At 44.3% G+C, this 27,556-nt stretch overlaps 14 protein-coding genes across 14 annotated transcripts; 6 read left to right on the forward strand and 8 right to left on the reverse strand.

Annotated features, from left to right (window-relative positions):
* Window positions 1-116: 116 nt before the first annotated feature.
* Window positions 117-692, reverse strand: BGW36DRAFT_359696 (uncharacterized protein; the record flags this gene model as incomplete). Its single annotated transcript, XM_046214104.1, has 3 exons — window positions 117-288; window positions 320-387; window positions 441-692. The coding sequence occupies 3 exons, from the start codon at window positions 690-692 to the stop codon at window positions 117-119; spliced, it is 492 nt and encodes a 163-aa protein (XP_046072627.1).
* Window positions 693-1,014: 322 nt separating this feature from the next.
* On the forward strand, window positions 1,015-1,787 carry BGW36DRAFT_427865 (uncharacterized protein; the record flags this gene model as incomplete). The annotated part of the gene is made up of 3 exons (XM_046220467.1): window positions 1,015-1,071; window positions 1,131-1,246; window positions 1,325-1,787. The coding sequence occupies 3 exons, from the start codon at window positions 1,015-1,017 to the stop codon at window positions 1,785-1,787; spliced, it is 636 nt and encodes a 211-aa protein (XP_046072628.1).
* Window positions 1,788-2,054: 267 nt separating this feature from the next.
* Window positions 2,055-3,992, reverse strand: BGW36DRAFT_450673 (uncharacterized protein; the record flags this gene model as incomplete). The annotated part of the gene is made up of 4 exons (XM_046221809.1): window positions 2,055-3,133; window positions 3,211-3,368; window positions 3,403-3,738; window positions 3,793-3,992. 4 exons carry the CDS (start codon window positions 3,990-3,992, stop codon window positions 2,055-2,057), a joined length of 1,773 nt encoding a protein of 590 aa, XP_046072629.1.
* A 284-nt stretch (window positions 3,993-4,276) lies between these two features.
* BGW36DRAFT_379697 (fungal-specific transcription factor domain-containing protein) lies at window positions 4,277-6,625 on the forward strand. Its single transcript, XM_046216241.1, has 2 exons — window positions 4,277-4,459; window positions 4,535-6,625. Exons 1-2 carry the CDS (start codon window positions 4,379-4,381, stop codon window positions 6,152-6,154), a joined length of 1,701 nt encoding a protein of 566 aa, XP_046072630.1. The 5' UTR covers window positions 4,277-4,378; the 3' UTR covers window positions 6,155-6,625.
* On the forward strand, window positions 5,858-6,819 carry BGW36DRAFT_450694 (uncharacterized protein; the record flags this gene model as incomplete). The annotated part of the gene is made up of 1 exon (XM_046221810.1): window positions 5,858-6,819. The coding sequence occupies exon 1, from the start codon at window positions 6,151-6,153 to the stop codon at window positions 6,817-6,819; it is 669 nt and encodes a 222-aa protein (XP_046072631.1). The 5' UTR covers window positions 5,858-6,150.
* A 1,890-nt stretch (window positions 6,820-8,709) lies between these two features.
* BGW36DRAFT_359701 (uncharacterized protein) lies at window positions 8,710-9,138 on the reverse strand (the record flags this gene model as incomplete). The annotated part of the gene is made up of 1 exon (XM_046214105.1): window positions 8,710-9,138. The coding sequence occupies one exon, from the start codon at window positions 9,136-9,138 to the stop codon at window positions 8,710-8,712; it is 429 nt and encodes a 142-aa protein (XP_046072632.1).
* A 311-nt stretch (window positions 9,139-9,449) lies between these two features.
* Window positions 9,450-10,569, reverse strand: BGW36DRAFT_397529 (uncharacterized protein; the record flags this gene model as incomplete). Its single annotated transcript, XM_046218310.1, has 3 exons — window positions 9,450-9,653; window positions 9,823-10,159; window positions 10,502-10,569. 3 exons carry the CDS (start codon window positions 10,567-10,569, stop codon window positions 9,450-9,452), a joined length of 609 nt encoding a protein of 202 aa, XP_046072633.1.
* Window positions 10,570-11,534: 965 nt separating this feature from the next.
* On the reverse strand, window positions 11,535-12,837 carry BGW36DRAFT_427869 (uncharacterized protein; the record flags this gene model as incomplete). Its single annotated transcript, XM_046220468.1, has 4 exons — window positions 11,535-12,000; window positions 12,056-12,173; window positions 12,231-12,603; window positions 12,670-12,837. The coding sequence occupies 4 exons, from the start codon at window positions 12,835-12,837 to the stop codon at window positions 11,535-11,537; spliced, it is 1,125 nt and encodes a 374-aa protein (XP_046072634.1).
* Window positions 12,838-14,989: 2,152 nt separating this feature from the next.
* Window positions 14,990-16,159, reverse strand: BGW36DRAFT_379699 (uncharacterized protein). The gene is made up of 6 exons (XM_046216242.1): window positions 16,033-16,159; window positions 15,945-15,970; window positions 15,856-15,892; window positions 15,333-15,799; window positions 15,306-15,307; window positions 14,990-15,261 (listed from the first exon to the last, which is right to left on the reverse strand). The coding sequence occupies exons 1-6, from the start codon at window positions 16,148-16,150 to the stop codon at window positions 15,024-15,026; spliced, it is 888 nt and encodes a 295-aa protein (XP_046072635.1). The 5' UTR covers window positions 16,151-16,159; the 3' UTR covers window positions 14,990-15,023.
* Window positions 16,160-17,020: 861 nt separating this feature from the next.
* On the reverse strand, window positions 17,021-18,598 carry BGW36DRAFT_407844 (general substrate transporter; the record flags this gene model as incomplete). Its single annotated transcript, XM_046219062.1, has 1 exon — window positions 17,021-18,598. One exon carries the CDS (start codon window positions 18,596-18,598, stop codon window positions 17,021-17,023), a length of 1,578 nt encoding a protein of 525 aa, XP_046072636.1.
* A 390-nt stretch (window positions 18,599-18,988) lies between these two features.
* Window positions 18,989-20,758, forward strand: BGW36DRAFT_397531 (Alpha/Beta hydrolase protein; the record flags this gene model as incomplete). Its single annotated transcript, XM_046218311.1, has 1 exon — window positions 18,989-20,758. The coding sequence occupies one exon, from the start codon at window positions 18,989-18,991 to the stop codon at window positions 20,756-20,758; it is 1,770 nt and encodes a 589-aa protein (XP_046072637.1).
* A 311-nt stretch (window positions 20,759-21,069) lies between these two features.
* On the reverse strand, window positions 21,070-22,532 carry BGW36DRAFT_427872 (uncharacterized protein; the record flags this gene model as incomplete). The annotated part of the gene is made up of 4 exons (XM_046220469.1): window positions 21,070-21,385; window positions 21,435-21,890; window positions 21,968-22,056; window positions 22,125-22,532. 4 exons carry the CDS (start codon window positions 22,530-22,532, stop codon window positions 21,070-21,072), a joined length of 1,269 nt encoding a protein of 422 aa, XP_046072638.1.
* A 443-nt stretch (window positions 22,533-22,975) lies between these two features.
* On the forward strand, window positions 22,976-24,052 carry BGW36DRAFT_295225 (aminocarboxymuconate-semialdehyde decarboxylase; the record flags this gene model as incomplete). Its single annotated transcript, XM_046211158.1, has 2 exons — window positions 22,976-23,086; window positions 23,144-24,052. The coding sequence occupies 2 exons, from the start codon at window positions 22,976-22,978 to the stop codon at window positions 24,050-24,052; spliced, it is 1,020 nt and encodes a 339-aa protein (XP_046072639.1).
* Window positions 24,053-25,091: 1,039 nt separating this feature from the next.
* BGW36DRAFT_379704 (uncharacterized protein) lies at window positions 25,092-27,372 on the forward strand. Its single transcript, XM_046216243.1, has 5 exons — window positions 25,092-25,211; window positions 25,266-25,360; window positions 25,415-26,102; window positions 26,219-26,916; window positions 26,996-27,372. Exons 1-5 carry the CDS (start codon window positions 25,119-25,121, stop codon window positions 27,243-27,245), a joined length of 1,824 nt encoding a protein of 607 aa, XP_046072640.1. The 5' UTR covers window positions 25,092-25,118; the 3' UTR covers window positions 27,246-27,372.
* The last annotated feature ends 184 nt before the right edge of the window (window positions 27,373-27,556 follow it).

The following is a 27,556-nucleotide window of genomic DNA, read 5'->3' on the forward strand; positions in this document are numbered from 1 at the left end:
CACTTGCTCCGTCTCTAAGAGGTCGAGTATTCCGTCAAACGAGAAAACGTGGCCATAGAAGAGCTCTAAGTTTCACACAAGTAGTTAGTTATGATATTTACATTCTCAAACTACACTTAATTGACGAACTTGCCGGTCACTATGTAATAGTAATCAGGACTTGCATGCAAGGTCTTGCGCTCGTCATACTCCGGGATGTTGTCGTAAATCAAGGAGTGCATGTTTCGGCCTCGCTCAATGGCCATCTCTTGCGTGTCGGAAGCTCTTTGAATTTCGTCACCATGATGTCTTGACTGAATATTTTCATCTGGTTACTTACCGGTAATGTGTTAATTCTATGAGTTCCGGGGGAATAGCAGTCGCTAGTTGACGAAGACTTGACCCTGCCTATTAAAATCTATTAGTAGAGGTTTTCCTATTATGATGAAGAAGGGATTTACTTTGGCAGCTCCCATGATCCCGCATAGTTTGGTCAGCCCTTCCCTGATCTTCCGCGTCTCATTTAACCGACTTCCTTTCGGAATATACCTATCTAACAAGAGGCTGTATAGCTTAGGAATTTCTTCCGGGTAGTTCAGTGCTCCCAGAGCGACAATTGCGGTTTGATACCATTTAAATTGAGATGATGGTTGTAATTGGGCGAGGGAGTTGTAGAATTCATGGTCAAAAGGTGATGAATCTTGACCTTTCATTCTGTTTAGTTGATATTTCCTTCAGAAGCGGATTCAGGAGCTAAGTAGCTTGCAGAACAAAAGGTTTAGCTGAATCTGATGGAAAAAAAATTATTATGCACGGATTCTTCTCGTTTGGATGGACATATTAAATTAACCAGCTGACTCGGTGGCCGGATTTGAGATCTCCGTGACAATCGGGCATTCCCCACAAACTTCATACACTTAAAGAAAGTCTACTTAAGGATATATACGCTTTACATCATTGTTGATACACTTTACGGAGTTAAAATAACAACTTTCATTAAAGAGAAGAGTGTCGAGTACTGCACCCATTCCAGAAATGGCCCTATGTCTTGCTCCAACATTGAAATTCAAAGGCAGAGACCAGGCGACTCAGGTACGTACTTCATCTTAGTCTGACATAGACATTGGACAGCGACTTACGCATAGATATAGTTCCTCGGTCTAATCCGCGATATCTACCAGGTAACATATAAGGATGAAGACGAATGTCGGGCATACTGCTGGTTTCGCAAAGATGATGACCCGTGCACGGTCCAGGGATTCGAATTGTACGTTATCATACATATTCCGTTAAAGAACCTAGTGGTCTCTTTTACTGACTCACCTCGACTAATATAAATATGAAGTTACGAGAATGATAATGCCCTTACAGTCATACACCGGTCCTCCAACCCTTATAAGAAAATGAGGAAATTTCTAGCCGCTCTGCAAAGCACAGGGTCCAAGGATGCCAAATTTCCACCCTTGATACTTATGACTCCGGTCGAGGGGTTTGTGAATAATAATAACAAATCACTCCACTTTGAGAGTCGAAGCTGTAAGCTTACGATTACAAAGATTGAAGTCTGCAGCGACCATGGCGAGGCAAAATCCATCTTGACGTCTTTGGGGAGTCTTGCCCGTAATCTCAATAGCAAGGTCATGGGATTGGCATGTTTTGTAGCCGTGACTGAAGAAAAAGAAGGAGACCAACCAAATAATCACTCTGCCGTTGATCATTCTACAACGGCTCATTTTTTATTTGTTCAATGCTACTCGTTAGAGAGCGCCTCTCCCGAGCTGTTTGAAATGAATACTCAATATTTGTAAGTGCATTGCATAATTCACATTTCCAGGGAATGTTGCATAACCCTGACCTCTTGTTTAGGGTCAATATTGCGAATATCTTCACAGCTAGAGTAACTATGATAGATTGCGTGGACGGTTTTGGGTTTATGAGAAGCAAACCATATTACACGAATCGCTATATGTGATTAAGTGAATTTCGATAGTTGATAGATGCTAGATGGAAATTCAAGCTCCTTCATGGCCATTTTGTATTCAATTCAATTGATTCATGCCCCATAGCTATTCGCATTATGTGTGTATATCAGGAAGGATAAACAGCCTCCAATACGAGTCAAAGTCCAAGGTCTGTGTGTCACTCACTTCTTCCTTCCTCTGCTCGCGCAGGGTAAGCCCATTACCCAGGTAATGGAAACGGTTTTGTTGAAGGTATTCTAGGTTATAGTCCTCCCAACGGGGATGCCGCAGCGCCTCTGCAAAATGGTAGCAGCTGCCGGCGTAAAGACCCACAATGCGGCCGTCCGTCGTGCCCCGCTTATACCAGCTTCGGCATGGAGCCGCCCAAACTGTATCTTTGAGCCAGGCCTGGGAGTGTTCATTCAAGTCAGCGACAGCTTCCTCAGTCACTGTCATCGATTTAACGCCCTGCGTTTGCAGCTTTTTTATGCAGTTATATATATAGACACCCGTCATCTGAATGGCCTGTACAAGGGAGCCATTGGAAACGGGGCTATTTGGTCCTATGAAGCAGAAATAATTCGGCATCTGCGGAACAGTAATCCCGAAGTAAGCGTCTGGATCCTCCTTGTCCCACTTTTCAGCTAAATTTACTCCATTCTGACCAATAATGGGGAAGCGAGGTTTGAAGGTTGTGTCAAATCCAGTTGCACATATAATGGCATCCACGAGCAGAGTGCGTCCGTTGCGAAGGATGATTCCTTCCCCCGTGATTCGGTCCAGGTCATTCCAATGAGTGTCGACATTCTCTCTCACCATTGCCTCTAAGAAGCCTTGGCCGGGAGTCAGCCTGCGACAACCGACTGGAAATTCGGGAATAATAAGCGACGCTAATCTCTGGCCTTTCTCGCCTTTTCCAAGTCTCTCCAACATTGACACCACATAGCTCTTTTTAACCCCGTCCAGAACCTCGGGGCCTGCGAGTGAGGCTCTAAATTCATCAATGCGACGGTTGGATAGCGCCTTGCGGTGGCCTAGCAGATATTCGGGGTCTTCGTGGAAGCGTTTGATCTCATTTGAGACGTAATTGTACTGTTCATCGAGCTCGGGATCGCCGTCTTGGGCCTCATTTATACCACGGGCAGGGCTGATCCAGGTCTGGGAGCGAATAAAGTAATCAATGTGGTTTGCAGCTACAGTGAAATGCAGTCTATTATTATCTAGCTGTTCCAGAGAAAGTGGGATTAAGAGCAGGGATGGAGCAGCACACCTTTTGTCACTTGGGGAAGAATCTGTATCCCCGACGACCCAATCCCAATAACTGCTAGACGTTTGCCACTATAGTCATATGACGTGTCCCATTCGGCTGAATGCATTAGTTTGCCTTGATAGGTCTCTATGCCGGGGATGTTGGGCCATTTCCAGTTACTATGATCCTAGTGTCAGCTGGCTCTGGGGTGACATTACTGATCCACGGAACTGCGAAGGAAAGCTTGATAGAAAATTGAAGACAGACTTCAGAACACCAGAAGCGTTGATAAGAACGTGGCAGTAATCATCAAGCTCCACACCATCCGCCTTCACAACCAGATTCCACACCCCAGCGACATCATCCCATTTTGCTGATACGACTTCATGACCATATGCGAACAGGTCATCACAACCATGCCTCTTTGACACCTGTTTCATGTAGTCAAAGATTTGCTCCGAGCTCGCATAGTAGCCCGGCCAATCTGGGTTGGGATCGAAACTGTAGGCATAGTTATGGGAAGGAATATCACACTGGCAGCCGGGGTATCTAAGTTCCGTAATATTAATATTATATGGAAAGAAAGGAAAGTGCAAAATTTACCGATTTAATAGCCATGTACCCCCCAGGTCGGTGTTCTTCTCGTAGACTCGAAAATCGACACCACAATGCTGCATTCTTTCTTTAGCGATGATAGACATCATCAGCCCTGAGTACCCGGCCCCGATACAAACCACGCGAATTGGCCGGTGTGTTCCTAGTGGAACATGTTCCACCTCATACGGAGCTTCTACAGAGGACATCTTGTGGCTACTCATAGTAAAAATGCGTCGAGAACAAAGACGTGTTCAGTTTACTAGGCAATTACCACCACTCACAACTCGTGAGAAAATGATAATAAAAGGGATTCCTACGAATTTTAAGTCATAGAACATTGTAAATCGAATCATATTTAATATCCTACATTACCTAGTTTTTTCGTGCCTGGTGCTTGGTTCAAGTCCGGAGATCACATCTCCGACTGAAGGAGTCTTCAAGGAATGCGGGGAAATTCCCCTCATTCAAGATCCTGCAAGTTATGCCGAATCTCACCTTTTGACTTATCAGCCTAAGAGACCTTATAGAGAATGTCAGAATTCTGAAAAATTATCAGTTCAGAAAGGAAAGAGCATGTGAGTTTCATAATAATATGACTATGGCTGGCAAGGTAGGTACTCCAAAGCGAGCAGTGCGGAGTAATCACGCATGTCGATTATGCAGGACCCGCAAGGTATGTTGACACAATTTCCTGGGCATATTTCTCCAGGCTTTGTACACAGTCCAACTATCTAACAAGTGCATGTAGGTGAAATGTGATAGTGTCCATCCAATATGTGGGTTGTGCCGAACAGAAAATGCCCAGTGTGTGTACGAGCAGGATCGACGACAGACATCACGGGTGTCTCACATTGTCATTCAACGCCTCACGGAAAAGCTGGCAGAGGTAGAGGAAACGGTGCATAGGCTAGAGCACAGCTTGTCGCAGCGACCAACCGGTCAAATCCAGACTCCACCGGATACTGGAATATCAATTCTATCTCCGACCCATGCCACTTCCCAATCGATAGATAACGTGCTTATGGCCACAATTCCGAACAATAGCGAGGAGAGTATATTCATCGAGGCTTCTCCGTCTGATCAGAGCCTAGACGAAAAACAGACTACCCCTGCTGAGATACATACCGGGGTCGAGAACGATGGAGGTCACATATCAGTATACGGCCCAAGCTCAACATTCAACCCTCCTCTTTCAAGTGCGGTTTATCGACAGCCGCACCCAGCAAGCCTAGGGTTCAGTTTCCCCCATAGTGCAGCGGGATTGTCTCAGTCTGATACTGAGGACACAACCGAAGAGCAATGCCGTTTATTTGCTAACTCGGCGTTTCAGATCCAGAAGGAATGGACGTATATGACCGAACGCAGATTTGACCTGGACGGTCTTGATTTTGATACTGCCTGGCATTTGCTCCAGATTCATTGGAATCATCACCATCAAGCATACTTGATGACGTACCGGCCTGCAATAATGCACAGTCTGGCAACAAATGGACCGTACATCAACAAATTACTCTTGAATGCCATTTATCTGTCGTCTGCACTCAACAGCAATCGCGACGAATTACATGACGGCCCAAGGGACCAACAATCGCTCAGCACGAAGTTTTTCTCTCGCATCCAGGAGCTCACCTTATCTGAACTAGAGAATTCGAGTGTCGCAAGCGCGGTTGCCTTCCTGATTATCGGCTCTAGCCTGGTTTCTGTTGGCCGTCAAACAGCTGGTTGGCACTACTCAGGCCTTGGGTATCGAATGATTATTGACTTGGGTTTACATATTGACCCGCATAAGCTTCGAATTTCCCACTCAGATCCGTCGCAGCCTGTGCGAAGCTTTACAGAAGTCGACCTCGAACTGCATCGTCGTGTGTATTGGGGCGCATACATCAATGACAAGTTCCAAGCGCTATATTTTGGGCGCCCACCAACTCTAACCGCAATTGGCATTGAGCCGTCAAGAGCTTATCTAGATAACTTTGAGGAGCTAGAGCTATGGAAGCCCTATGTTGATCCAAGGTCAAGCGTTTCATCATCATCTACATTTCAACCCCAACCAGCTTATTCCCTATCAACATTCCAAACCTTCATATACCTGACTGACATCATGACTGATGTCGTGTCGAGCCTTTATTCGCCTCAGGTGCAGTGTCTATCCCAAGAAAGGATTCTCGAGATCGGTCGAGACTTGCAGGAAAGGCTCGAGACCTGGATGTCGAATCTACCCGACCATCTGCGATGGGAACCTTCCCAGGGGAATGCACCGCCAGCACATCGCTTCAATCCGCCGTCTGTGGTCCCTTTCGATTTGAACTTGTCTCAAGATCAAACGCCAAATTCCCTGACTAACACACAGTTCTTTGTTATAGGATGACCTTCCATATGCTACTTATCCTCCTGCACCGACCCTTCCTGCCAGAAGGCCACCTCCGACATCTCGGAGGTGCAAATGAAAACATGCATCGTGAGATCTGCCTCTCCTCAGCATTTCAAATATACGAGCTAGCCAAACTTTATCGAGACACCTTCACCCTCCGCAAAGCCACCTACATGTTCTCCTACTGCCTCTTCTGCGCGGCCTCAATAATGCCCTTTGGGCCGTCGGGATCAGTCGACCATTCACAACGACACATTGCCGGTTGGTTCTGGATTGCACTTAAAGAGTTACAGAAGGGGGCCAATTTTGGTTTGCGAAGGCCAATCATGATCATCCGGTCCCTCATCGAGCATGCCGGACTGGATCTAAATAGTATTCTTGCACAGGCGGGGTCAACATCTGCATCTGCGCTGGAAACTGGGACGCCTAGTACCCGTACTAATGGAGGTCATCATAGCCACTTTCTCGGTGCGATTGATGCGAGTGGCGCATCGCTTTCTCAGGGTTCGAACCTAGATACGCAGGTACCTGAGCTAGACGACAGCGATTTTGAGCGGCTGTGTCGAGACCTTTTGTCGGGTGATATTGATGGGTTGGCGGCTCCGCATGGGATTGATGATGATGACAATTCATTGCTTTATGGCTTGTTTAGGCAGACATAGGTTTACTGGGTTTTTAGGTTAACCTAGGGATAATAACTAAGAACATGGTTGGAATAGTAATCCTTTGCCAGATCCATGCCCAAGATGCTCCTCGTCGGCAGACTTCGTACAGCGCCCTTGACGAGCATAATTAGCTGTTTAGGCTAGATGCCAAACAGCAGGGTCGGACATCTATCCAACGCGATTCAAATAGATAGATTCATTCGACGATAAATATTACGAATATCGAATCGAATTTCTTGGTATTCGATTCGATGTCAAACCTTTTATATTTATTTATTTATTCATAGGCTGTCCTAGCCGCCCTGGTAGTTGGAACTCTGAAATAAGCATACAGGTGTAATCATCTTCTAAGTCTCCATAGGTGCAGGCACAGCTATTTATAATTACAGTAGCTGCTATCATACTACTTAATGCCACCCAATACCCACCAGGCAGCTGGTTGACAGTAGTTACCACAGTGGTTACATATCCATTAATACTCGGGCCCAATTCTCGTTCATCATCATTCTCTGGAAACACACAGCCGAGGCCTTCTACTTCAGTAAACTCGTCAAGGCCGGCGACCGGGCTGTGGTGCAGCTTGAGCTACTATCTCGTGGCTCAAGAGATCTATAAATCAAAAGAGACAGAAGAGCTTCCCTATCATTCTATGGCCTCATATATTCTATTTTGAACTAGATAGGGCTGTTAGTAACTCAGGCTACAAACCAAGTGACATGGATAAGTCTAATAGTAGAGATTATATACATATTAAAGTCAACCCTAATGACCCCAATACAGACCCTAGACCCATAATTAGTATAAGAACTATAAAGATAAGAGTTTTACAGAATATAATAATTATTAATAGATCTTCAAGGAGTGATAGATAGATTAAAGATATAATATTAAAAATAAATTCATTTAATAATTCAGTAATTATAAATGTCTTTATATAATTAAATATTTTTAGAGCAGTAAATATATTATAAATCTAATAATAAATGTCTATACGTATTAATGGCAGTTTAAAGCTCTTTTTATTAAATCTAAATTTTGAAATATCTTTAACCTTTTAATCTGAATGACTATGTTATTATAGAAAAGAATTTTAATCTATTAATTATTTATTATAAAATTATAATTACATCTACAGTTAACCTACTAATTACACAAACCTCAGTAGTGATAACTCTTCACACGTCACCCACTTCATGCAAGCCATACGCTCTAAACAGCCACCTAGCGCTACATCAACAAAGCTAATTTATACGATCTTAAGCATATATTGAAGACTATACACTCTTTAACTACATTAAGCACCAATACTAAGCCCATTTATGAGGCATAGAAGGAAACTCTCAACTAAAGCAGGGTTAGGGCTGCCTAGGGAAGAGGACATAGGGCATGAGAACCATACCTGCTCTGGTTATGTCGTAGTGTGAGCTTTGCAAGTTAGGAAGAGCACGAAGAGGAAGAGCTAGGAATGAAATGTATACAGAGTCAGTCTGGTGGGTCGGCTGGACAGATTACCATCATACAGGCACTGTCGAGTGGCAAGGAAGACCCGGGCGCCTTGCCAGTGCCGACAGATTTCGATGTCGTAGGGCAAGACGAAGGCCCTACTGCAAGTGTCTAGTACGGCACATTGACGTCCTTTTGGGGGCTGGTCGGCAACTTGTTGAGAGTTTCACACTAAACAGGAGACAGTATGTGGCATTTGTGCTAATATGCCGCCAACTCGATTGCCTTTGGGCTACCTGACGGATCAACGGTACGTGAATGCATCGATCGATACATGCCCCTAGTGGCCTCAAAGAACATTTCAGTAAAGACTCTGCTAACGGTAATTTTTTGCGTATCTCTTCTAATTTCACTTATATGTTCACTGACTCAAGTAAATGTGTCTTATACGTCATTCGCTTGTGTTGAATGCTTGAATTGAGGCGTATGTCTATAGCAGACATTGACTGCGATAATAGGCACTGAAACTACTATTCTGGCGTAGACAACATCCTCAAAAGAGAGAGTACCAAATAAGAACCTATCTCTATGGAAGAATAGATATATAGGAAGGTGGGAGTCTGTCGCGTCTTTTGCGTCATTGGCTCGATATGCACGAGCAGGAATGGTTTGACCGTCTCGGGTAGGAATGTCGTAGTCTACGCACTGAATCTTCTCGGACAACCCTGAAGCCTCGCGATGTGTATTTGTCTTCTGTTGTAATTCTTGCATCGTTTGGTTTGGCTCAATGGTTGTTTGGGGCAGGGGCCCGGTAGTGTCGAGGAAGTCTGTCCATTCCTTAGGGGGGTCTCCGTACTGTGAGTAATCGGCCATTAAAATGAACGTACGCGGAGACGGAAAGAGCTGAAACACTTTATGGATATGGTTCAATGCCTTTTTGGTAGAAAAAATAGCGTAAAAACGAACATTGCGAGGGATAGCGAGCTTCACCTAACCCTAACCCATCTAAGTACTATTTAGAGGGGGCGGACATCCAATCTCCGACCCGTCCGAAATATTCTAATATCGAGATTGCCTAAGAGCTCCTCATTTCCACGTTCCAATTTCAAGAATATCTACCTTTTCCTGTGGCCAGATAATTCACTCAAGCATATATAAAATTCCTTGGCGATATTCAGACGTGATTAAACCACCCCAGTACTGCATGTAAACGCGCCATCAACCAGAATCTTAGCACCAGTAATGTATTCAGCCTCCTTTGAAGCCAAAAACAAAATTGTGCGACTAATATCTGAAGCTGTGCCCATTCGTTTTATAGGGGCTTGAGTTTTTCTCTTCTGCTGAAATCTCTCATAATTATCCGGCGTATATTTATCAGCTAATCTGTACTAGAGGAGTATCAATCAGCCCCTGTGTAACAACATTTATTCCTATTTTTCAGCCTGCATACATCGTCGTAGTTGTCTTGCTGGACTGTATTATGGCAGCTTTTGTTGCTAATTATGCTATTTAGAGTATCCTGATATATCGAAGTCCAGCCATAGACGAGATATTCACCATGTTTCCGCCATTGGCTTGCTTGACTATGATCGGAAGCACAAAATGGCTCGCTAGATACAGCGATTTGGAATTAACATCTGTCTGATTATCCCATGTATTTTTAGACATGTTTCCTGGGTCTTCGGGCTTGCTCATACAAGCATTCACAAACACGTCCATGAATTGCGAGGAGGTTGGGTTGGTTTCCATGACGGTTATACCTGCATCGGGCACTTGGCTGAGGGTTTGCGCCTTGATGTTTTTTCCGGCTGATATATCCAAGTCACAGCCGAAAATAATTACATTTTGACTAGCGAAAAGTGCCGCGATAGCGAGACCATCCCTATCCGAGTCCCTGACAGCCGATGCACGTGATGTTTAGCCCGCCAATTTTGTGTTCAATAAAACGTCGAATATCGCCCTCATGTGCTCTAATAGTGATAGAAGGTTCCTTTTAGTAGAAATAGCTATTAATGGATATTGTATTCTTAGTCTAGATTCTGTTATTTTAAATCCAAGGTAATTTTCTTTATAGTTAATTTAATTTCTAGAATATATATTAAGGTTGCAAAGTCTTTAGTATATTATAAAAAAATATTAATAATATATAAAGCTTTAGCTTATTGTAATATGGTCTGGGTAAGGCCATGTCCGGGGGGGTCTGGGAAGACGAGATATGGGTGAGTTTAAGCTTTACCGTCCGATATTGAAGCTATAGAGCAAGGCCACTAGGATGGTAGTTATCAGTTTAGATAATACAGACATTGGAGGCTTCAACTGAAGTCTATTCGAAGCCGAGTGGGTTATTTTGAACGTTATGTCAACAATTATATAAAGATATTGCTTGGTCCCTTCTTCCTGTTGTAAACTAAACTTATAAGCCTGAGTCCCTAGTTCAAGTCAATGTTACCTAATCTAACGAGATAGAGGCATATATTGCGAGGTGAGGGGTACTTGCATCAAGCCTGGGGTCGTATGGTATCGATTATGATATATCACAATTGGCCCGGATGTGTCAGTGAGGAACTGGACCAGACCCTTCCCTCCATTATCTCCAGAGCTGTCGTCTTCGCCATAGATTGCTTCAATAGATTTCCATAAGATAAGTTGAAGAGGCGTGTAGCAACCTGGGTGCTCATGTTCCTGGATTTCCCACGATTCTGTACTAGGTTAGTAGCAGAAGGGTAATAGTAATATGGCCGCATGGGAATACCATCAAATACTTCCGAGTTCCGGCGGCCTTGGAAATCAACGAGGAAGGACAAACCAAGGTTTCTACTCACATTCCAATTTATATGAGGTTCCGTAGAGAAACTGCAAAATTGATGCACGTTAGAGTTGAGAAATAAATGAAGGAATTGTTAGGAATTCCCACTGAGCCATGTTCGTGTCAATTGTCAAGGAATACCTTAGTATAATCTATATATCATTAAGGGGAAACCAGCCGCTAGGTATTTCATTATTCTTTGTGGATGAACCAGGCTAACTTTCATCACAGTGACTCCTGGTGGGGTAGGGTTTGTCAACTCCAACTTAGCACATGCGTTAATGGCACGTGTAAGCTTTTTATGCTGTAAGTGTATCTAGTATCAGCTCTTTTTATCATCAAGATTCATGCGAACCACCTCTATGGATACACTAGCGGTTTCTATTCCTTAAGTGATTACTATATAATACAGCCATTACACGAATATCATCCAAGCTAGCATAACAAGATATTATCGTCAGTATCATTTGTCCTCCTCAACAACACTCACATCAACTTGTTTCCGAATGCATTTCCTCTGATGTTTCAAATCCTGACCGATCCCATTCATCTGCATCCCATCAACGCTATCCCGACTACCTAGAATATAATCCACGCTGCCACCAGTCCTCATACTATTTGACCGAGGAAGAATATTACGCAGCCGGGAATCTGTTCCCCAATGTGAATTAGTATTCGCTATGGCGTTTGTAGACCCAACAGCCCCATCATATGGCGTTCTTAACTCGTAGGAGCGTGATCGATCGCCATTGCCCCTCGTGTAGAGGATTGAGGACATGATTAGAGATCGCAGACAGGGTAGAGAAGCCGTGGTGATTACTAGGTATCCTTCTAGGAAAGCCCATCGAAGTAGGTCTGTAGTGCCTGTGAGCATGTCTTGGGTCATTTGCTGAAGTTGAACGGTTTTGGCTAGGGCGGCTGCCATGGCTCTGTACTGTATTGTCAATTATATGATAGTTGGAACAGCATGGGATTCATGCCTACATTAACCCTAGGCTCATTAGGACTACCAGACTGAGCTTGATGTTGAGTTTCAGATTAAGATGCCAGAAGATCCACGTAGGGACGATTGCTAGGTAGAGGTCGATGAAAGTGTTGAAACCTGTGAAGTTTAATCCCAGTTCACATATCATAAGCGACGAAGGGAGGAAATACGTACCGCTTTGGAAGTAACTATAGCTTAGTTCAACTTGGATCAGACGGTTTCTTCCCCCCAGTCGGCAGTCCCAGTTTCCGTTTACATTCGGACACATAGTAAATATCATGATAATGCAAACCAAATTGATTACAAGTCCCAGGACTGTCAGGCCGACGAGGACGATACGGTGCCATATCTTCCCTCCCAGAATAGCCAACATATATAACACGAAGGCTACTCGACCTAGTGCCGTGCCAGCGAGCATAATAGCCTGGCCTATGAGGTAAAATTGCCGCGCTTTGATCGCATTGTCTTCGGAGGGTACCGGGCTGCGCTGCCCGTATCCGAATCTCACTGCAGAAGTCGAAAAGGAGGATGCGATAAGGCAGATTACCTATGAGATTAGACGATATTTAGCGGATGTGTCTTTCTTGTGGTGTCCTCATGGGAGAGTACTTACCAGGGCAGCAATCATAACGAGATCATCCAATCGAAAAAGCCGAATCTTCACTTTGGCTATAATACGCAACATGACTACTAGCGTTGCGATGCCACTTAGAACCCAAATAAAAATGAGAATACCAGTTCCCTGACTGTCTCGGGGAGTCAATGAGGAAGAAACTGTCATTTTGTAGCTGCTGCCTTCTATGCTGTTGTTGTTATAGGTCTATATCGAGCTAGGAAAATCCCATCACTTAAGGACATAATCAGACCGTAGGACGTTTTTTGAAGACATGAAATTTTAAAGTTCCTCGTAATTTAGGGAAAAGAGAACCTGCGATTTCTAACTATATATAAAAAGAAATGATTAATGTTTTAGCCCCTTTTACTATGAATAGGTTCAGAGAGTCATCACTTGGGGAAATCTAGGGACGATCGTTGCTATTGGTTCGAAACGAGGGATTCGATCTGTCTGCTAGGAATATGGCTGTGCTGAGGTCTAGATTGTCCACTTTCCGACATCACGCGAGGCGAAGCTTTGTTCATCTCCTTCTAAAACTCTAACGAAATTCCACCTGAAGAGTCTTCGTGCTCATACCCCGGATCTCTGTGTGGAAACTTGGAAGCCTCTACTGTGGGGTCGTACACATAGCCACCGGGGATGATCCGGTTGGTAGAAAGACTTTCACACGAAGGAAATTAGATATATCAATATTATTTACTTTTATAAGCACTAGAGTGCTCAGAGAAATTTCAACAGATCGTGAGTAGCATTGATGGAATATCTAATACAAAATCCAACAGAATTTAGTTTATAATTTCAACATACAAGTTGTGCTAGGAGGCGAGCTGATAGCAAAGCGGCATGAAGCCTGTAATGCATGTTGTAAGCACAGGGCATGCTTCTCGCATATTGAATAAATGCTACTACTTTACCCCTAGGAATGTTTGGCAACATATATTCACCCCAGCAAAGAAGTGAATGGTTTTAGAAAAAACTACCGCTGGGGCTAGCACTTGGACGAAGTTTTATGATACTTTGAGAGATGTCTGAGAGGTTGGAAAACAAATGTAAATCTATTACCAAGGATTTGAAAATTATGAAGTTCTAAATAGTACATTAATCAACAGGTGTAGACGATGTATTTGATCCGCACTAGAAGCGCTTACAATTCGTGAAACGCGATCTGAATATGGAGCAAGAGCATTTCCACGTCGGCCTTGCCTAAATCGGAGCCTGTATGGGTTAAATTTGATGACTGTATATCGTACTCATCTAAGTCACGTAGGCTCGCGAATCACAATGTTACGGCGCCAATATCTTCAGGATTTATTCGAATAATTCAGGGTCCATTGACTATTACTTGTCTGCTTGGAGTTGAGATGACAATTGAGCAATGAACCGATATAGACAATATGGGCGAAACCAATAGAGATAAATTTATTTCGGACCATTGCGCCGCAATATGGAACTTGCGAATTCTTTTCACCATATCCACTATTGGAGGAACTCGAACATTTATCTAATTGAGTAATTTAGTCAATTAGGGCTTCCTCTCGAAACTAGATGTTTGATAAAAAGGACTTTTTATATCATGGTTAATAGGTCCATCCGGACACTTTTAAAGAGCGTACGATTCAGACTGAGCTTAGGAATAGGGGGATTCGGTTCTTGTTCTTCAATTATATTTGATACATTATTAGAATCTGAGAAGGATGCGCCAGTCCTAGTCAGGATAGAAATGACTCTCCACGAAGCCCCCCATTGCATCACTGCCACTCACTCTTTCAATGCTCGTTAGTCCGTAATCGTGAAATACTACGGTCCGCTACTATCTCAGTTATTCGAAACTTAACTACAACGAATATAGTTTACCGGTTATTATTTACGAGGTGAACTAGCTTAACTACTTGAATTCCGTGTTTCACAAACGAGTGGGACGCCGAAGCGAGCGGGACAGAGTTTCCCGCCCCTATTCGTAAACTATTCAAAAGTCATCTAATATCAAAAAAAGTTGGAGGGTGTCCCGTTTGCTTGTAAATACTAACTAACTGGCTAACCTAACTATTGTTAACTAACTTTAGTCAAGTTAGTTTCCGATTAATCAGCGGCAATCTTTAGCCGAGTTAGGTATTGGATCCCATGTGAAAAAGGACGTGGACGGTCTTGGCACGCCTAGCCTCTCGCAGCGACTTTTATATACCCATTCCTGCCAGAAGATGGACGTGATTGGCACCAAATTCTACAAGGATATTACAAAGATGTGTGGCAATTTAACGATCCAATCGTACGGTATGCCATTGTTCCAGCAGAGAGTAATAGCAGAAGACTTCATAATGCAATAATTTATTCTCGTCTCCAGAGCTCTTGCCTCAGACTCGCGACGCTGATTGCAACATTTGCCGATGAGGTACTAAGGAACAGAAGCATTTAAACATCTCTGGATAACACTGGCTGATCATTTCTTTCAGTGCAGGCACAGCCGCGGTCCAAACCGCAACGTTGATTTCAATGGAAGAAATAATATCGATATTATACTGTGCACTGAGAGAGGGCGATGGAAGGTGAGTACTGACAAACACAACACGTATAACCCCCATAATTGTTGCACTAGGTACACGGACACCATTAGTAGGATAATCGTCAAGGCTCACAGTTCCATTGGGGTTGTCCACGCACATGATTCCAAAGCTCAATACTGCTACCACCATCAATTTTTTACTAAGCGCGATATTCAAGTACCACACTAGTCGAGTTGGAATCACCAGAAGCCATACGTCGAGGCTAATATTCAGAGCTGAAGCCGATATGAAGAACGCCGGCCTATTGATGCATGTACAAAGAGTTTGAGGCGGCGTGGATGCAGGATTCGGGGCCCAAAATATACATGATAATGGCGTGCATTGGAATAGGTCGGCAAAAATCACAGCAATAACTTGAAGGAAATTAATCAAAAACAGTGTCCACAGTACCAATTGTAAGGGCTGATTAACTTCTCGGAGCCTCAGGCGAAAAAGAAAAAGAATTATAGAGGACCTAACGAGTGCTAGGATCGGGTAATAGAGCATCTGGCTCACAAGATTGTATTTGAGGGATTTCCTCATTGCTTCAGACGTGCTGGCTCGACCATAACTTAACTCTGCAACATCTTGAGGGACATTAGGCTATGAAACCCATATGACATTGGGAATATTATTGACATACGCATATAGGTGGCGTACGCATGCGGAATTATTAACAACTACTTTAGCTGGTCATTCCGCAGTCACGAATATAGCGCTCCGGTGGCTCACAGTAGCGACCAGAACCATAATATCATCTAATGATAAGTCTTCATTAGCTCTTATACAAAATAGTAATTAATCAAGGCTTATGACTCACCCAAACCAACTTTACCCGTCAATATTCTCCAAACCATGCGGAGCATCATTATGCATACACTGATTGCAGGGAATATTATTAAGATCACAAGGGTCCCAGCGTGTCCCGGGAGCATCATTAGGCAGACGCTTCAAGGAATATTCATGCCAATTAGGTGCTAAGTCTAGAACAAATAAACGCAAGCAGAGTAGGGGAAGCGAGAATAATTTCAAAGTCCAGATAGGACTGATTGTGGGATAATGATGTCACTCAAGTTATGGAGCCTGTCCCATGGTAAGGATTATCTAAGAAGGTTTCTTAGCTGGTCAGGTTGGTCATGGCCAGAGATGTCGACGTATACGGCAGACTATTGGGACAAAGCGATAATGACTTTTTCCACCGTCCTTACACCGCTGAGCTGTTCTTGATATTGATACATCTAGAACGACGGCGTTGAGACCGAATCGGCCGGAGCTTCTACGGAGCTGTCGCGCGCCTCCGTCTGGGGCGAGGGGAGTGGACTCGGCCCGGAAGAACAGCGTCTTGGAGGCTAGTCAGCCGTGGGCCACTCCATTTGGGTGGAAGTGCCTAATGCGGTGGGTGGCCAACTAGGTGGTTGGTTGAGCGGATAACATTAAGTTGACGCGCCCGCTGAGTCAGCGGAGAGAATAACCCTAAAGTAACCAACATCCAGATCGAGGTCTAGGAAACTTCACGCCGTCATGTAATATTCAAGCGTTTACCTTATTCGTAAGTACATTACATATACTCTGAATTACACATTAACATTATCATGAGAATAAGGCTTCAAATAAATATGGACCATGTATTCGAAAAACCAAGGAAGAATAGGTAGTCGTAACCAGCATTTTTTAGTTGAATTAATTAATTAACGCTTTCCGTAACTCCTAGACGACCGAGCCGATAATTCGTAAATAGCTCTATGTTGTAGGCTCAGCTTCCTAAATGGAACAAGATTTGATGCTTCCAGACTTTGTCTCGGGCCACCCTAGTGCATAGCTTTCACGTCACCTGGCTGCGGCTCAGTGGAGAGCAGTTTGTTCTTGCGGAGAGAAGTCTTCCAGGCTGCATCACCAGACAGGAAATAGTCGTCAATCTGCTCTAATGTAAGGAGCGAAGTTTCGGGCATGCATAAGAAAATCAACACCAAAACTCCCGCGGAGACTCCAAAATAGTAGTAGCCAACCGAAGTGCCCATATTCCCGTAGTCTGCATTGATCATATATGGGGACCAGAATGACGCAGCGAAGCTGAAGATTTGATACATGACGGTACTGAAAGCCTGTCCATAAGTTCGTAGCTGCACGGAATGTATCTCAGGTGAACTGACCCAGGAGGCAGGACCGACGGAGCTGCCAAAAATGAAAGACCATATGCAGACAAAGGCCACAAGTACTTTCTGTGCAGTCTTACTCCCCTCCCCAAGTCCAGAATTTACCGCAGCCAAAATAAGCATACAGAGTCCCATTCCTGTATATCCGGCCATCAATGTGACGCGACGGCCCAAATTTTCAATTGCAATAGGACCAGCTAATGCTCCAGCAAAAGTGCAGAGACCGATATACACATTGACGAGATAAGGATTCTTGACCCCGACATTGCCAAGGAAAAGAGTGGCATACGGGGTAATGAATGCGATCCCTGTAATAGCCAATCCGATAAGAACCAAGCTTGAGATGAGGGTCCGTCGAGTGTTGCCTGAGCGGAAGATATCGAAGGGATGCACAGAGTTGTGACTATTTCGTTCGAGTTCAATGTAGTTCTGAATAGTCTGCAACTGGTGATTTATCATATCGCAATTCGCCTCCATATGATAGAATCGGGAAAGTGAATCCCGAGCAAGATCTGACTTCTTGTTTAAGAGAAGCCAACGAGGAGATTCCGGAAAATAGAAAAGCGATACGGCAATAAAAAGCCCGAGCGGGATCTGGCAAGAAATAGGTATTTTCCAGGACCAGTCACTCTGTAAATGAGCAGTACCAGCACATACGGCAGCAGCAGTTAGGCTTCCAAGGGCTTGGCCGATATTGAATAGAGCGAGTAGTGAACCCCGTTGTTTCGGGAAGACACATTCCGCACCGTAAACAGGCGCGGAAGAGTATATGAGTCCAATACCAATTCCTCCTATGCATTTGCAGACCATGTAATTCAGGTAACTCCCTGATGTTCCCAGCATGCCAGCGGCGCCGATAGCAGTGATGAGACATCCAATCTGCACGGTACCTCGGCGGCCAATGTAGGTTGCTACCAGTCCACCAAACCCACCGCCGAGAGCCATAAAGATAGAGGTCACACCCACAAGCGACTGCTGGATTGCAGAGAGCTCACAGACATCGTTTAATGATTCTCTGGACTGACAGTGCCCAAAAGACTTCTTGAAAGGATCCATTACTAATACAATGCCCCCGTAGCTAAAGTCGAACAAGCTAAGCCAGGCGCTGAGAGACATCCAAATGGAGAAGATTATCATTGTACTTGTTGCACCGAGCCTCCCAAGCTGGAGGTTTAAATTTGAAGCAAGTACGAAGCTTGCATCTTCAAGATGCGTGGGCTTGGTGGGCTTCATTCTGTTCACTGTGACGATTGGTTCTAGGAGCTTTGCAAGGCTAGTAGCATATATTGATTTGTGGTGAGATGACGAAACGAGGATATGTGCTGAAAATGGGGTTTCAAGAAGGGAGTTAAGTCTCTGGTAAGCACAACTATGGAAAGAGTGTCCCCCACACTTGATTTCATAGCTTTTGTAGTGCGGGGATCAAATCCCGGCGTGCGGGACGCGCAACGGAGATTCCGTGATCATTAAAAAAATATCCGGCGGAAATCTCAACCCTTGGAAGTGGCGGGATTAAGTTCAAAAGCCGCATAGTCTGCAGGTGTACTTGAAATATCCTACCTGACCCTGATACGCCAGTCCCGCTCTCAAGTTTGTCTCACAATAGGGCATCTAGAACTGACAATGTCTTCTAAAAGTGAAATTGTCTACAAGCCAATTTCTGCACCTCTTATTGGAGAAAACGGCTATCGAGGATTCCTAAAAGTGACCGAAATTCTTCCAAAGGGGTGGAAAGCAAATGACTCATCACGAGTTCTCTCCACGGATATTCTGGTCGATCATGATGTCGAACTCAAAATGCGTGATGGCTGTAAGATATACGCAGACATCTACCGCCCAACATATTCAAACAAGGAGAGTCCAGTTCCCGCAATTGTATCTTGGAGCCCCTTTGGAAAAAAGTTCAATGGGGCTCGTTTCCTGCAAACCATGACACCATATAATATGGGAATCAAAGCAGATGATCTCAGTGGTTTGGAGAAATTCGAGGGACCGGACCCAGCAGATTTTGTTCCCCACGGGTTTGCTGTGGTCAATGTTGATCCACGCGGGATAGGAGACTCTGAAGGGCTATGTCACATCATGGGCCCTCAAGAGGGTGAGGACGGATATGACGCGATTGAGCATCTGGCTAAACTCGAGTGGTGCAATGGTCGCATTGGAATGGCAGGAAACTCACATTTAGCCGTTGTACAGTGGTTTGTCGCCCAGCTTCAGCCACCTTCACTAAAAGCGATAGCACCATGGGAAGCCTGTAGTGACTTGTTCAGAGAACAGTTTGTCCGTGGGGGAGTCTTCGCTGGAACCTTCTACGACCATATCACTAGCGCGATGATCCGAGGTCGAAATGGGATGGAAGATTTCGGTGAGATGTATCGACGGAGCCCACTTGCGAATTCCTATTGGGACAGCAAGCGCCCGGATATGACAAAAGTCCGGGTACCGGCGTACATAACTGCGTCGTTCAATAGCTTCCTCCATACAATGGGCTCCATCAGAGGATATATGGAGATAAAGCACGACAGAAAATGGATTCGATTCAGCCCATATCAGGAGTGGCATGACCAATGGGCGGTGGAGGATTCAACGCAAGAATTAATCTCCTTCTTCACACGCTATCTCTATGATGTGGAGAATGACTGGGAGAAAACACCCCACGTCCGTTTGTGCACGCTTCGTTTTGGCCATTTGGATGCTGTCACCAATCAAATTGAGGATGACTTTCCGCTTCCTAGAACTGTGTACAAAACACTTTATTTAGGGAGAAATGGGTCAATGGATATGCGCACTCCAGCTGGCAATCATACTGCATCGTACAATTCCGAAGTTCCTCAATCTCGTGCTATCTTTACCCTGAGATTTAAGGAGAGAACAGTTATTACAGGTATACCCAAGGCGGTGCTCTATATGTCTAGCCCTTCTTCTGATGACATGGATGTATACGTCATGATCCGGAAGCTTGACGCAGAGGGGAAGCCTATGCTTTGCCTTAATGTTCCATGGTCTTCTATAGGTCCAGATTCCTTCGAAGAGATTCCCGATGAAATGGCAACGGACTTAATCGTGTACAAAGGACCAGTTGGTATATTGCGCGCGTCTCACAGAAAGGTCGATCATCATCGGTCCCTGCATTCAAACTACCCTTTTCATTCCCACTCAAACGCTCAAAAATTGCAATCAGGGGAGGTAGTCAAGATTGAAATCGGTATTTTCGCGATGAGTATCGAGTACCAGGCAGGGGAAGCTCTGCAACTTGAGATATCCGGGCAATCTCCACAAGAGGTATCATTTAATGAAATAAAGGGACAAACCGGCAACCAAAGTAATCAAGGAAATCATCTTGTGCATTTCGGGACGCAATATCCTAGTCACCTCATCCTCCCATTTGTTTAGAGTACTCGTTCGCTTCCTTTACTTTATATTTAGTGTTCCTATTTTCCAATTATTCCTATTTCAACTTCATATAAAACCAGTACAAGCACAAAATCAATTACGTTAGTTAAATAGGTCATCCGTAAATACACAATTAGTCTATTTGTTTTCTTGTCAATAGAGTTTAAAGAAACGCTCCTGTAAGATCGATCGGTTTATATTTACTAGATTGCCAAAGTACGGCGTTCTTACTAGTATAGTAATCTTTACTAGTCATGCACACAGGAAATATCAGTATATTAGTCTACGTAATCACAAGTTTCCTTCCTAGATCAGTGACTTGGTTCGCTCTTGTTTCCTTCGTCCCCAGCTGATGACAATCTCACCCCATTTCTCCACACTTCAAGGATGCTTCGTGTACACTCAATATTCTTAGTAGGGTCTCCTCTGACAAGTACCAAGTCTGCCTTGAGTCCAGGTTTGATACTCCCACGATCATGGAGCTTGAATATTCGGGAAGGCACAGAGGTCGATGACCGCAGTGCTTCTATTGGTGTGAATCCGCATCGATTAACATAAAGCCAGAGTTCGTGATGGAGGGAAGCACCGGCAAAGACACCTTTTAGATGACTAGATGAATCCGTCCCACTTTCCCAGTTTAGCGAAATATTCGCAACGACAATGTGACATCACGTACCAAACAATATCCAAGCCTGCCTTTTTGAACAGTCGAACATTTAGGGCCGCATTCTTCATGGTAAAATCCTTCCTCGCGATTCCAAGGCATTCACACATATGGGTACTGTCCTCCTTGCTTAAATCTTGAGAGAAGAATTCCCGACTCTCACTCTCTTCACTCCCTGCAGATGCTTGGATGACCAGTGTCGGAATTACGAATGGTCTTTTGTCGCAGAAAACCGATAAATCCCTTCCGCTTAGTTCTTCACAACAAGCATGAGCAAAACCATCTACTCCAGAGTCCAATAATAATAATGTATCTCTAATCGAGAGTGCATGGCCAACTGTAATCATGTTGTAGGAATGAGCTTTGTCGACAATTGCTTTTTGTACCTCTCTCGAAGGCGTTGGCACCGGAGAGCATGAAAAGGGAAGGTCAAATGGCACGCCACTCTCTTGCATAAGCTTTATGAAGCTTTTAATACCGAGGTTAGAATGTCTTCAGACGAGGCGCGCTGATTTGTTATGTGGTGCCCGTTTAGGAAAACTTACCTTGCTCCTAAGCGTTTATTTTCCTCCACGAACGCTTCCGCTGATACCCTATCCACAACATTCGGCCATTTTTCGAGTCTTGTACGGGTCTAGATGCGCCATTCTGGATCAACTCCATCCAATTCTTCCCATTTGCATAGAAGCAGTCTTCACATACCTCCGCATCATCTGAACTTAGCTGAATAATAGCGGAAGGCCAGCCACCCTTGACAGTGGCAGCGTGACAAGCGCTTCTAATATCGGCTACGTCATTCCGGAAACTAGATAGCCGTTCCATCTCCTTGAACCAGTAAGGTTCATTATGCATATCAAGTAAGGTCGTTACGCCAAATCGGAGAGCCTTCGCAAGGAAACTAGCGTCGTTATACACATGCACGTGTGAGTCAATGAAACCTGGCAAAAGCGTGCAACCCAAGCCTGAGATATGATGACATCCTTCTGGAATATTGACGGGCATTTTGGGCGAAATATTCTCGATGCAGCCGTTCTTGACAACAACAAAGCCGTTTTCCAGCGTAACTCGCTCACCATCAAAGATTCGTACATCGGTTATAAGCCAAGACATGATCGGCTTCTTGACGGAGAGATTAAGCACCTGCACAGACGAACGCTTTCAGAGTGTAGATACTAAGCGTGGGAGCTGTAAGAAAGGGGGGTTGAGTATTTGTTGTCTCAGATGTCTGCTGAGAACAGAAAGTCCTTCCCGGCATAAACCCCTTAGAAATTCCGCAGTTCTAGGGGCTTCGGCTAGTGACAGTCGATAGGGTAGATTCCGCGCGGAAAAATCCGTATATCTTTCCAGTACATTACTCAGCGCAGCAGTATGGTCCCGTCGGCAAACCTGGAATGGATATGTGGTGGGACCTAAGTGCCCGACAGAACCGGTTTCACACACTTTAAGGTCATCTGATAGAACTCAATAATTACACGGATCGATATAGGGAGTAACCAGTCCAGTCATTCTAGCACAAGTGAAGAAACACTTCGCAATAGCTGAGAGTTACCGTTATGGCGTCAAATTCAAAGATCGACGTCCACGCTCATTTTGTGCCTCCTTGTTGGCGGGACGCCCTCCTTGTCAATGGTTTCGAGCATCCTGATGGCATGCCAGCAATTCCGGTTGGTGCTCTAACCATCGTAAGCGCTCATTACCGTATTTTTAGCTAATAAATACAGAACTGGGATGTACAATCTCACATAAATCTTATGGATGCTATGGGTATTGAGAAATCGTATCTAAGTATCACATCGCCTGGTGTACATCTGGTAGCTGGGGACAACGCCTCTGCAAGGCAGCTTGCTCGGGAGTGCAACACCTTCGCCTACAACCTCAAAAGACAAATGCCGGATAGGTTCGGATCATTTGTCTCTCTCCCACTTCCTGATTTGGAGGGTAGTATCAACGAACTGAAGTATGCCATTGACAGCCTAAAAGCAGATGGTATTGTTTTGCAAACCAATTATTACGGCAAATATATTGGCAGTAGCTACTTTCGTCCAATTTTTGAGGAGCTCAACTGCAGAGGGATGGTTGTATTTATTCATCCGACTTCGCCCTGTGTGCAGGGTTGTCGATCCCACGAAGGTCTTCCCCTTCCTCAGTATCCAGCGCCAGTTTTTGAATTCATGTTCGATACCTGCCGTTGCATTATAGACCTTATACTGAGTGGCGCCATTTCAAAGTACCCAAATATCCGGTATGTAGTGCCTCATGCGGGTGGTGCTTTACCGCCTCTCATCCAACGGTTCTCAGAAGCTGTGGCGTTGATTCCCGACTTAAGCTTGGATGTAACGATGACACCATCCAGTGTAAAGGCCTTGTTGAACGAGCGGTTTTGGTTTGATACTGCTGGTCCTACATTTCCAGACCAGATAAAAAGTCTCCTCCAGAATATCCAGCCCGATAGAATATGTTATGGCACCGATTTTCCTTTCACACCATTCCAGGGGGTAAATCATCTCAATCAAGTTATGGAGGACAACCTGGATGTTATCTTCGACAATCAAGCAGATCGAGAGGGGTTGTACAGAGGAAATGCGAGCCGATTGCTAGGAATTGAGTCTTCTCGAATTATTAACAGTTGAATGAGTGTCGCATGTTTGCGCGACACTAGGGTTTCAATATCCTTTTTATCTCGTGCAAAACGCGGCCAATTAAAAATTTACTGGTCTTACTTCAAGTTTGGGGTTTGCGTTTGCATCAAAAGCTGGGCGTCCCATTACGTTAAGTCTTGGTGTCCTTAGTCCTCAGTAAAGCTGGATAAAATATACTCAATGTCTCTCTATAGATGTAGCCACCACCAATGTGTGAGAATACAAAGATAAGTTTATATTATGGTGGTAGAGTGTGAATACTTAAGACATAACAATAAATACAAGTGCAAAACTAAAATAATAATTTATGTTATCCCGTTTATTTGTATGATGAATAAGGCCAATTTCTGCTTGGTTGGAAGAGATCTAAATAGGTATAAAATATGATGTTCTAATTGGTCAATTAACTCAGGTCGGTATTTTCCAGCATTTCTATCTCCACAACTTGGCTGTCTAGGGTAATTCGGGGTGTGGATCGGCACAACCATTTCTCAGCCCATCACCACCCACGAATGAACACCGATGGGACAAGCTTTGCGAGAAATTTCAGAAACCCACCACCCGTCCTGAATGTTCTATAATATTTCAGTAGCTCGCTAATAAAATATATAACTTAGGGTTTGATAACAACCGCAACCCTCTCGAGCGGCGCTTTGGGTCTGGGATATAGTTGACATTCTTCATCGTCATAGAAAACTTATCAGGGGCTAGTCTAGAATAACGCTCGATTGCTATAAGCGATCTCTAACCATGTGCTGACGCTTTATAATCATCTCTCGAAGATTCCCGACTCATTTGGATTTGTCTCGTGCAGTGAGAAGATATCGAATCTTCCGCTAGTTAACTACCAGATTTCACTGTGGTATAATACGTAATCCATAGTATCATAGGTAACTACATCAAGACGTTATTTACTAAAGGGCGACTAACCAGGATAGGCGAGCCACATGACACGGCCCGATGACTCAGCGGAGCATACTTTATAATTAACCAGTCAAACTACCCCGATTCCTGGCTCTTCAGATGTCACGATTGGTGTTAGCTTTCTGCACACAAAATGCAACTTTCTTGGAGAGCTTTTCGCAAGGCTTCCACAGCCACAAGAGTTTCCCCACGGCATCATGCGTGTGATTTCTGTCGTCACCGAAAGGTACCGGCACAGAACTGCCGCTATTACCACATTATACTAAACCATCCGATGTAGATTCGATGCATTCCAGGTGTGTGGGGGTGCGAAAATTGCTGCCATGCTGGTTGCCAATGTATATTCTCCGGCCGGCCGCGTCCAACTATTGCACGGTAAAATCGGTTGCTTTTCTACATCACCAGATGTAAGCTAACCCGATGATCAAGTGGACTCACTGAAATCGAGTCCGGCTCTTCTGTTCAGGTTGATCCATCCAAGGATAGTGATTTGGAGACTGAAGCCCATGCAACGACGGCTTTTAATGGTGATGTTAATCATGGAAATCTCGACGAAGACGACATACACACCGCTCTCCGTCTGTTTAAATTTCACATTGACTATTGCACTATTGACAATCCTACCTCAAGTCCATCTTCTCTTTTCTCCGCAGAAATCCAAAAGTGGATACTGACTCAGACCGGGGCCACATTTTCCTTCGAAAGATTCACTGAGCATGTGAAACAAGTTGTGGGAATTCGCTTGCAACTACGTCAGTCTGACATACCAGTAAATTGGCCCAATCAAAGGCTCCTTGTGTTGCCGGATCAAGGGCTGGTCGAGAGTTGCCTGGAAATTTTTACAACAAGTATGTTTCAGTGCTTGTTTCCTGTCGTGGATCAAGATTGTTTTCAAAGGTTGGTTTCACAGGTCTATGCATCTACAGAAACACGGAATTCTCTCTCCGCTACGATGTGTATTTGCATGTTTACAGCATTTATCTCGAGACATGCTCAACCGATGCCTGCTGCACCTGAGATGGAGAGTAAAGCATATGTTCACAAAATCTTTAACCTAGTGCCTCTTCTACTATTAGATGGCTTCTCAGTAGAAGCATTACAGACCCTAACCATGCTTGTACGTATATATCCTCTCCGTCAATTCTTACCGCAACCCAGGTACTTAAAATTTTGCAATATCACTAAATTTACTTATCATACCTCTGGATAATAGTTGATTTTTGGTTCTCTTAGGCTCTCTGTGCTGTCACCTATGGTGAGATCCATATTACGGAGTTATGCCTGTCATGGGCGACACGCATGCTCTTCGTGCTGGAAGGACATAGGAAAGCACGACATGGAGAAACTTCTGAACACCCTCATGTTCGGAATTTGTTCTGGCTTTGCTACATCTTGGATAAAGAACTTTCAATGAGAACAATTTGGCCACCTGTAATCAAAGACGAGGATTGTGACTTGGATCTGCCAGCTAATTATGTTCATTGCCTCTCTGACTGCCTGCTCGCTTATGATAATCCCATACGATACCCTGTCCTCCTCTTCCCCTCTGATATGCGACTTTCCATGATCAAATCAAAGATATACCAGCTTCTATATTCTCGGGAGGCATTAGCGCTTCCAGAAACTGAGAAGCTGAGGCGCATATCCATTTTAGACGAGGAGTTGAACGCGTGGAAGTCAACCTGTCTAGTTGCAGCCTCCGAAATCAGTCCCACTGCTGATCCCGAACATATTGCCCTTTCTATCCGGATTATGCTTCCACGCCTTGAGTATTACAACTGTTTAGCTAGAATTCACCAGGTTGGCCGCAGAAGCCAAGACATACTCTGCAGAGGACTCCCGTCGTGCGACGAAATTGCCATGGAAGCATCTCGTTCAACATTGGTGTATATTGAGCTCATCCGTCCTATCCTGCGTGTGGAAACCTATTGGCAAGTATTTCTGTTGACCTGGAGTTCTTCTGCAGGATGGTACTTTTAAAGCTTGTGCAGCTACTAATTATTTTCTTAGGGTATTCGCCTTGAGTGCGATCCCTGCCGTTCTTAATCTTTTCGCCTTTTTAATAAAAGATCCCTTTCAACCGCACTGTGTGAAAGATATGGATCTAATCAGGACTATGAGTACAGCGTTTGCGGCGTCTTTGTCAGAAAGAAATCTCGATGAAGTCTTGCCGCTGTTAATAACTAAGGCTTTCATCGATGACCTGATAAATATAATTATGTTACGCACTCAAAAAGAGAGCCAGCTCAGTGATATTTAAAAACCTATCCATTCTACGCGCTAAACGCTATTGCTGGCTAACTTCGATCTTACTGGGTGAAAGACTGGGCGACAAAGATCACAGTGACCCTAAATAGCAAAGTCCTACAGTCATAATTTAATACGGGAATCAAGGAATCTGATTCCAATACGTTCTATACATAAACCCTTATACGCAATAGACAAAATCTACTGTAGCCACTATCCAAATGCAATAGATGTCTCGACATGATAACAGATGGTAATTTGTATATCTAATGCCTCTTCCAGTACCAGTGGGCTGAAGATAGAGTAACATGGAAAATAAACGCG

This window comes from Talaromyces proteolyticus (assembly GCF_021365285.1).
Source record: "Talaromyces proteolyticus strain PMI_201 chromosome Unknown BGW36scaffold_6, whole genome shotgun sequence".
Lineage (NCBI taxonomy): Eukaryota > Fungi > Ascomycota > Eurotiomycetes > Eurotiales > Trichocomaceae > Talaromyces > Talaromyces proteolyticus.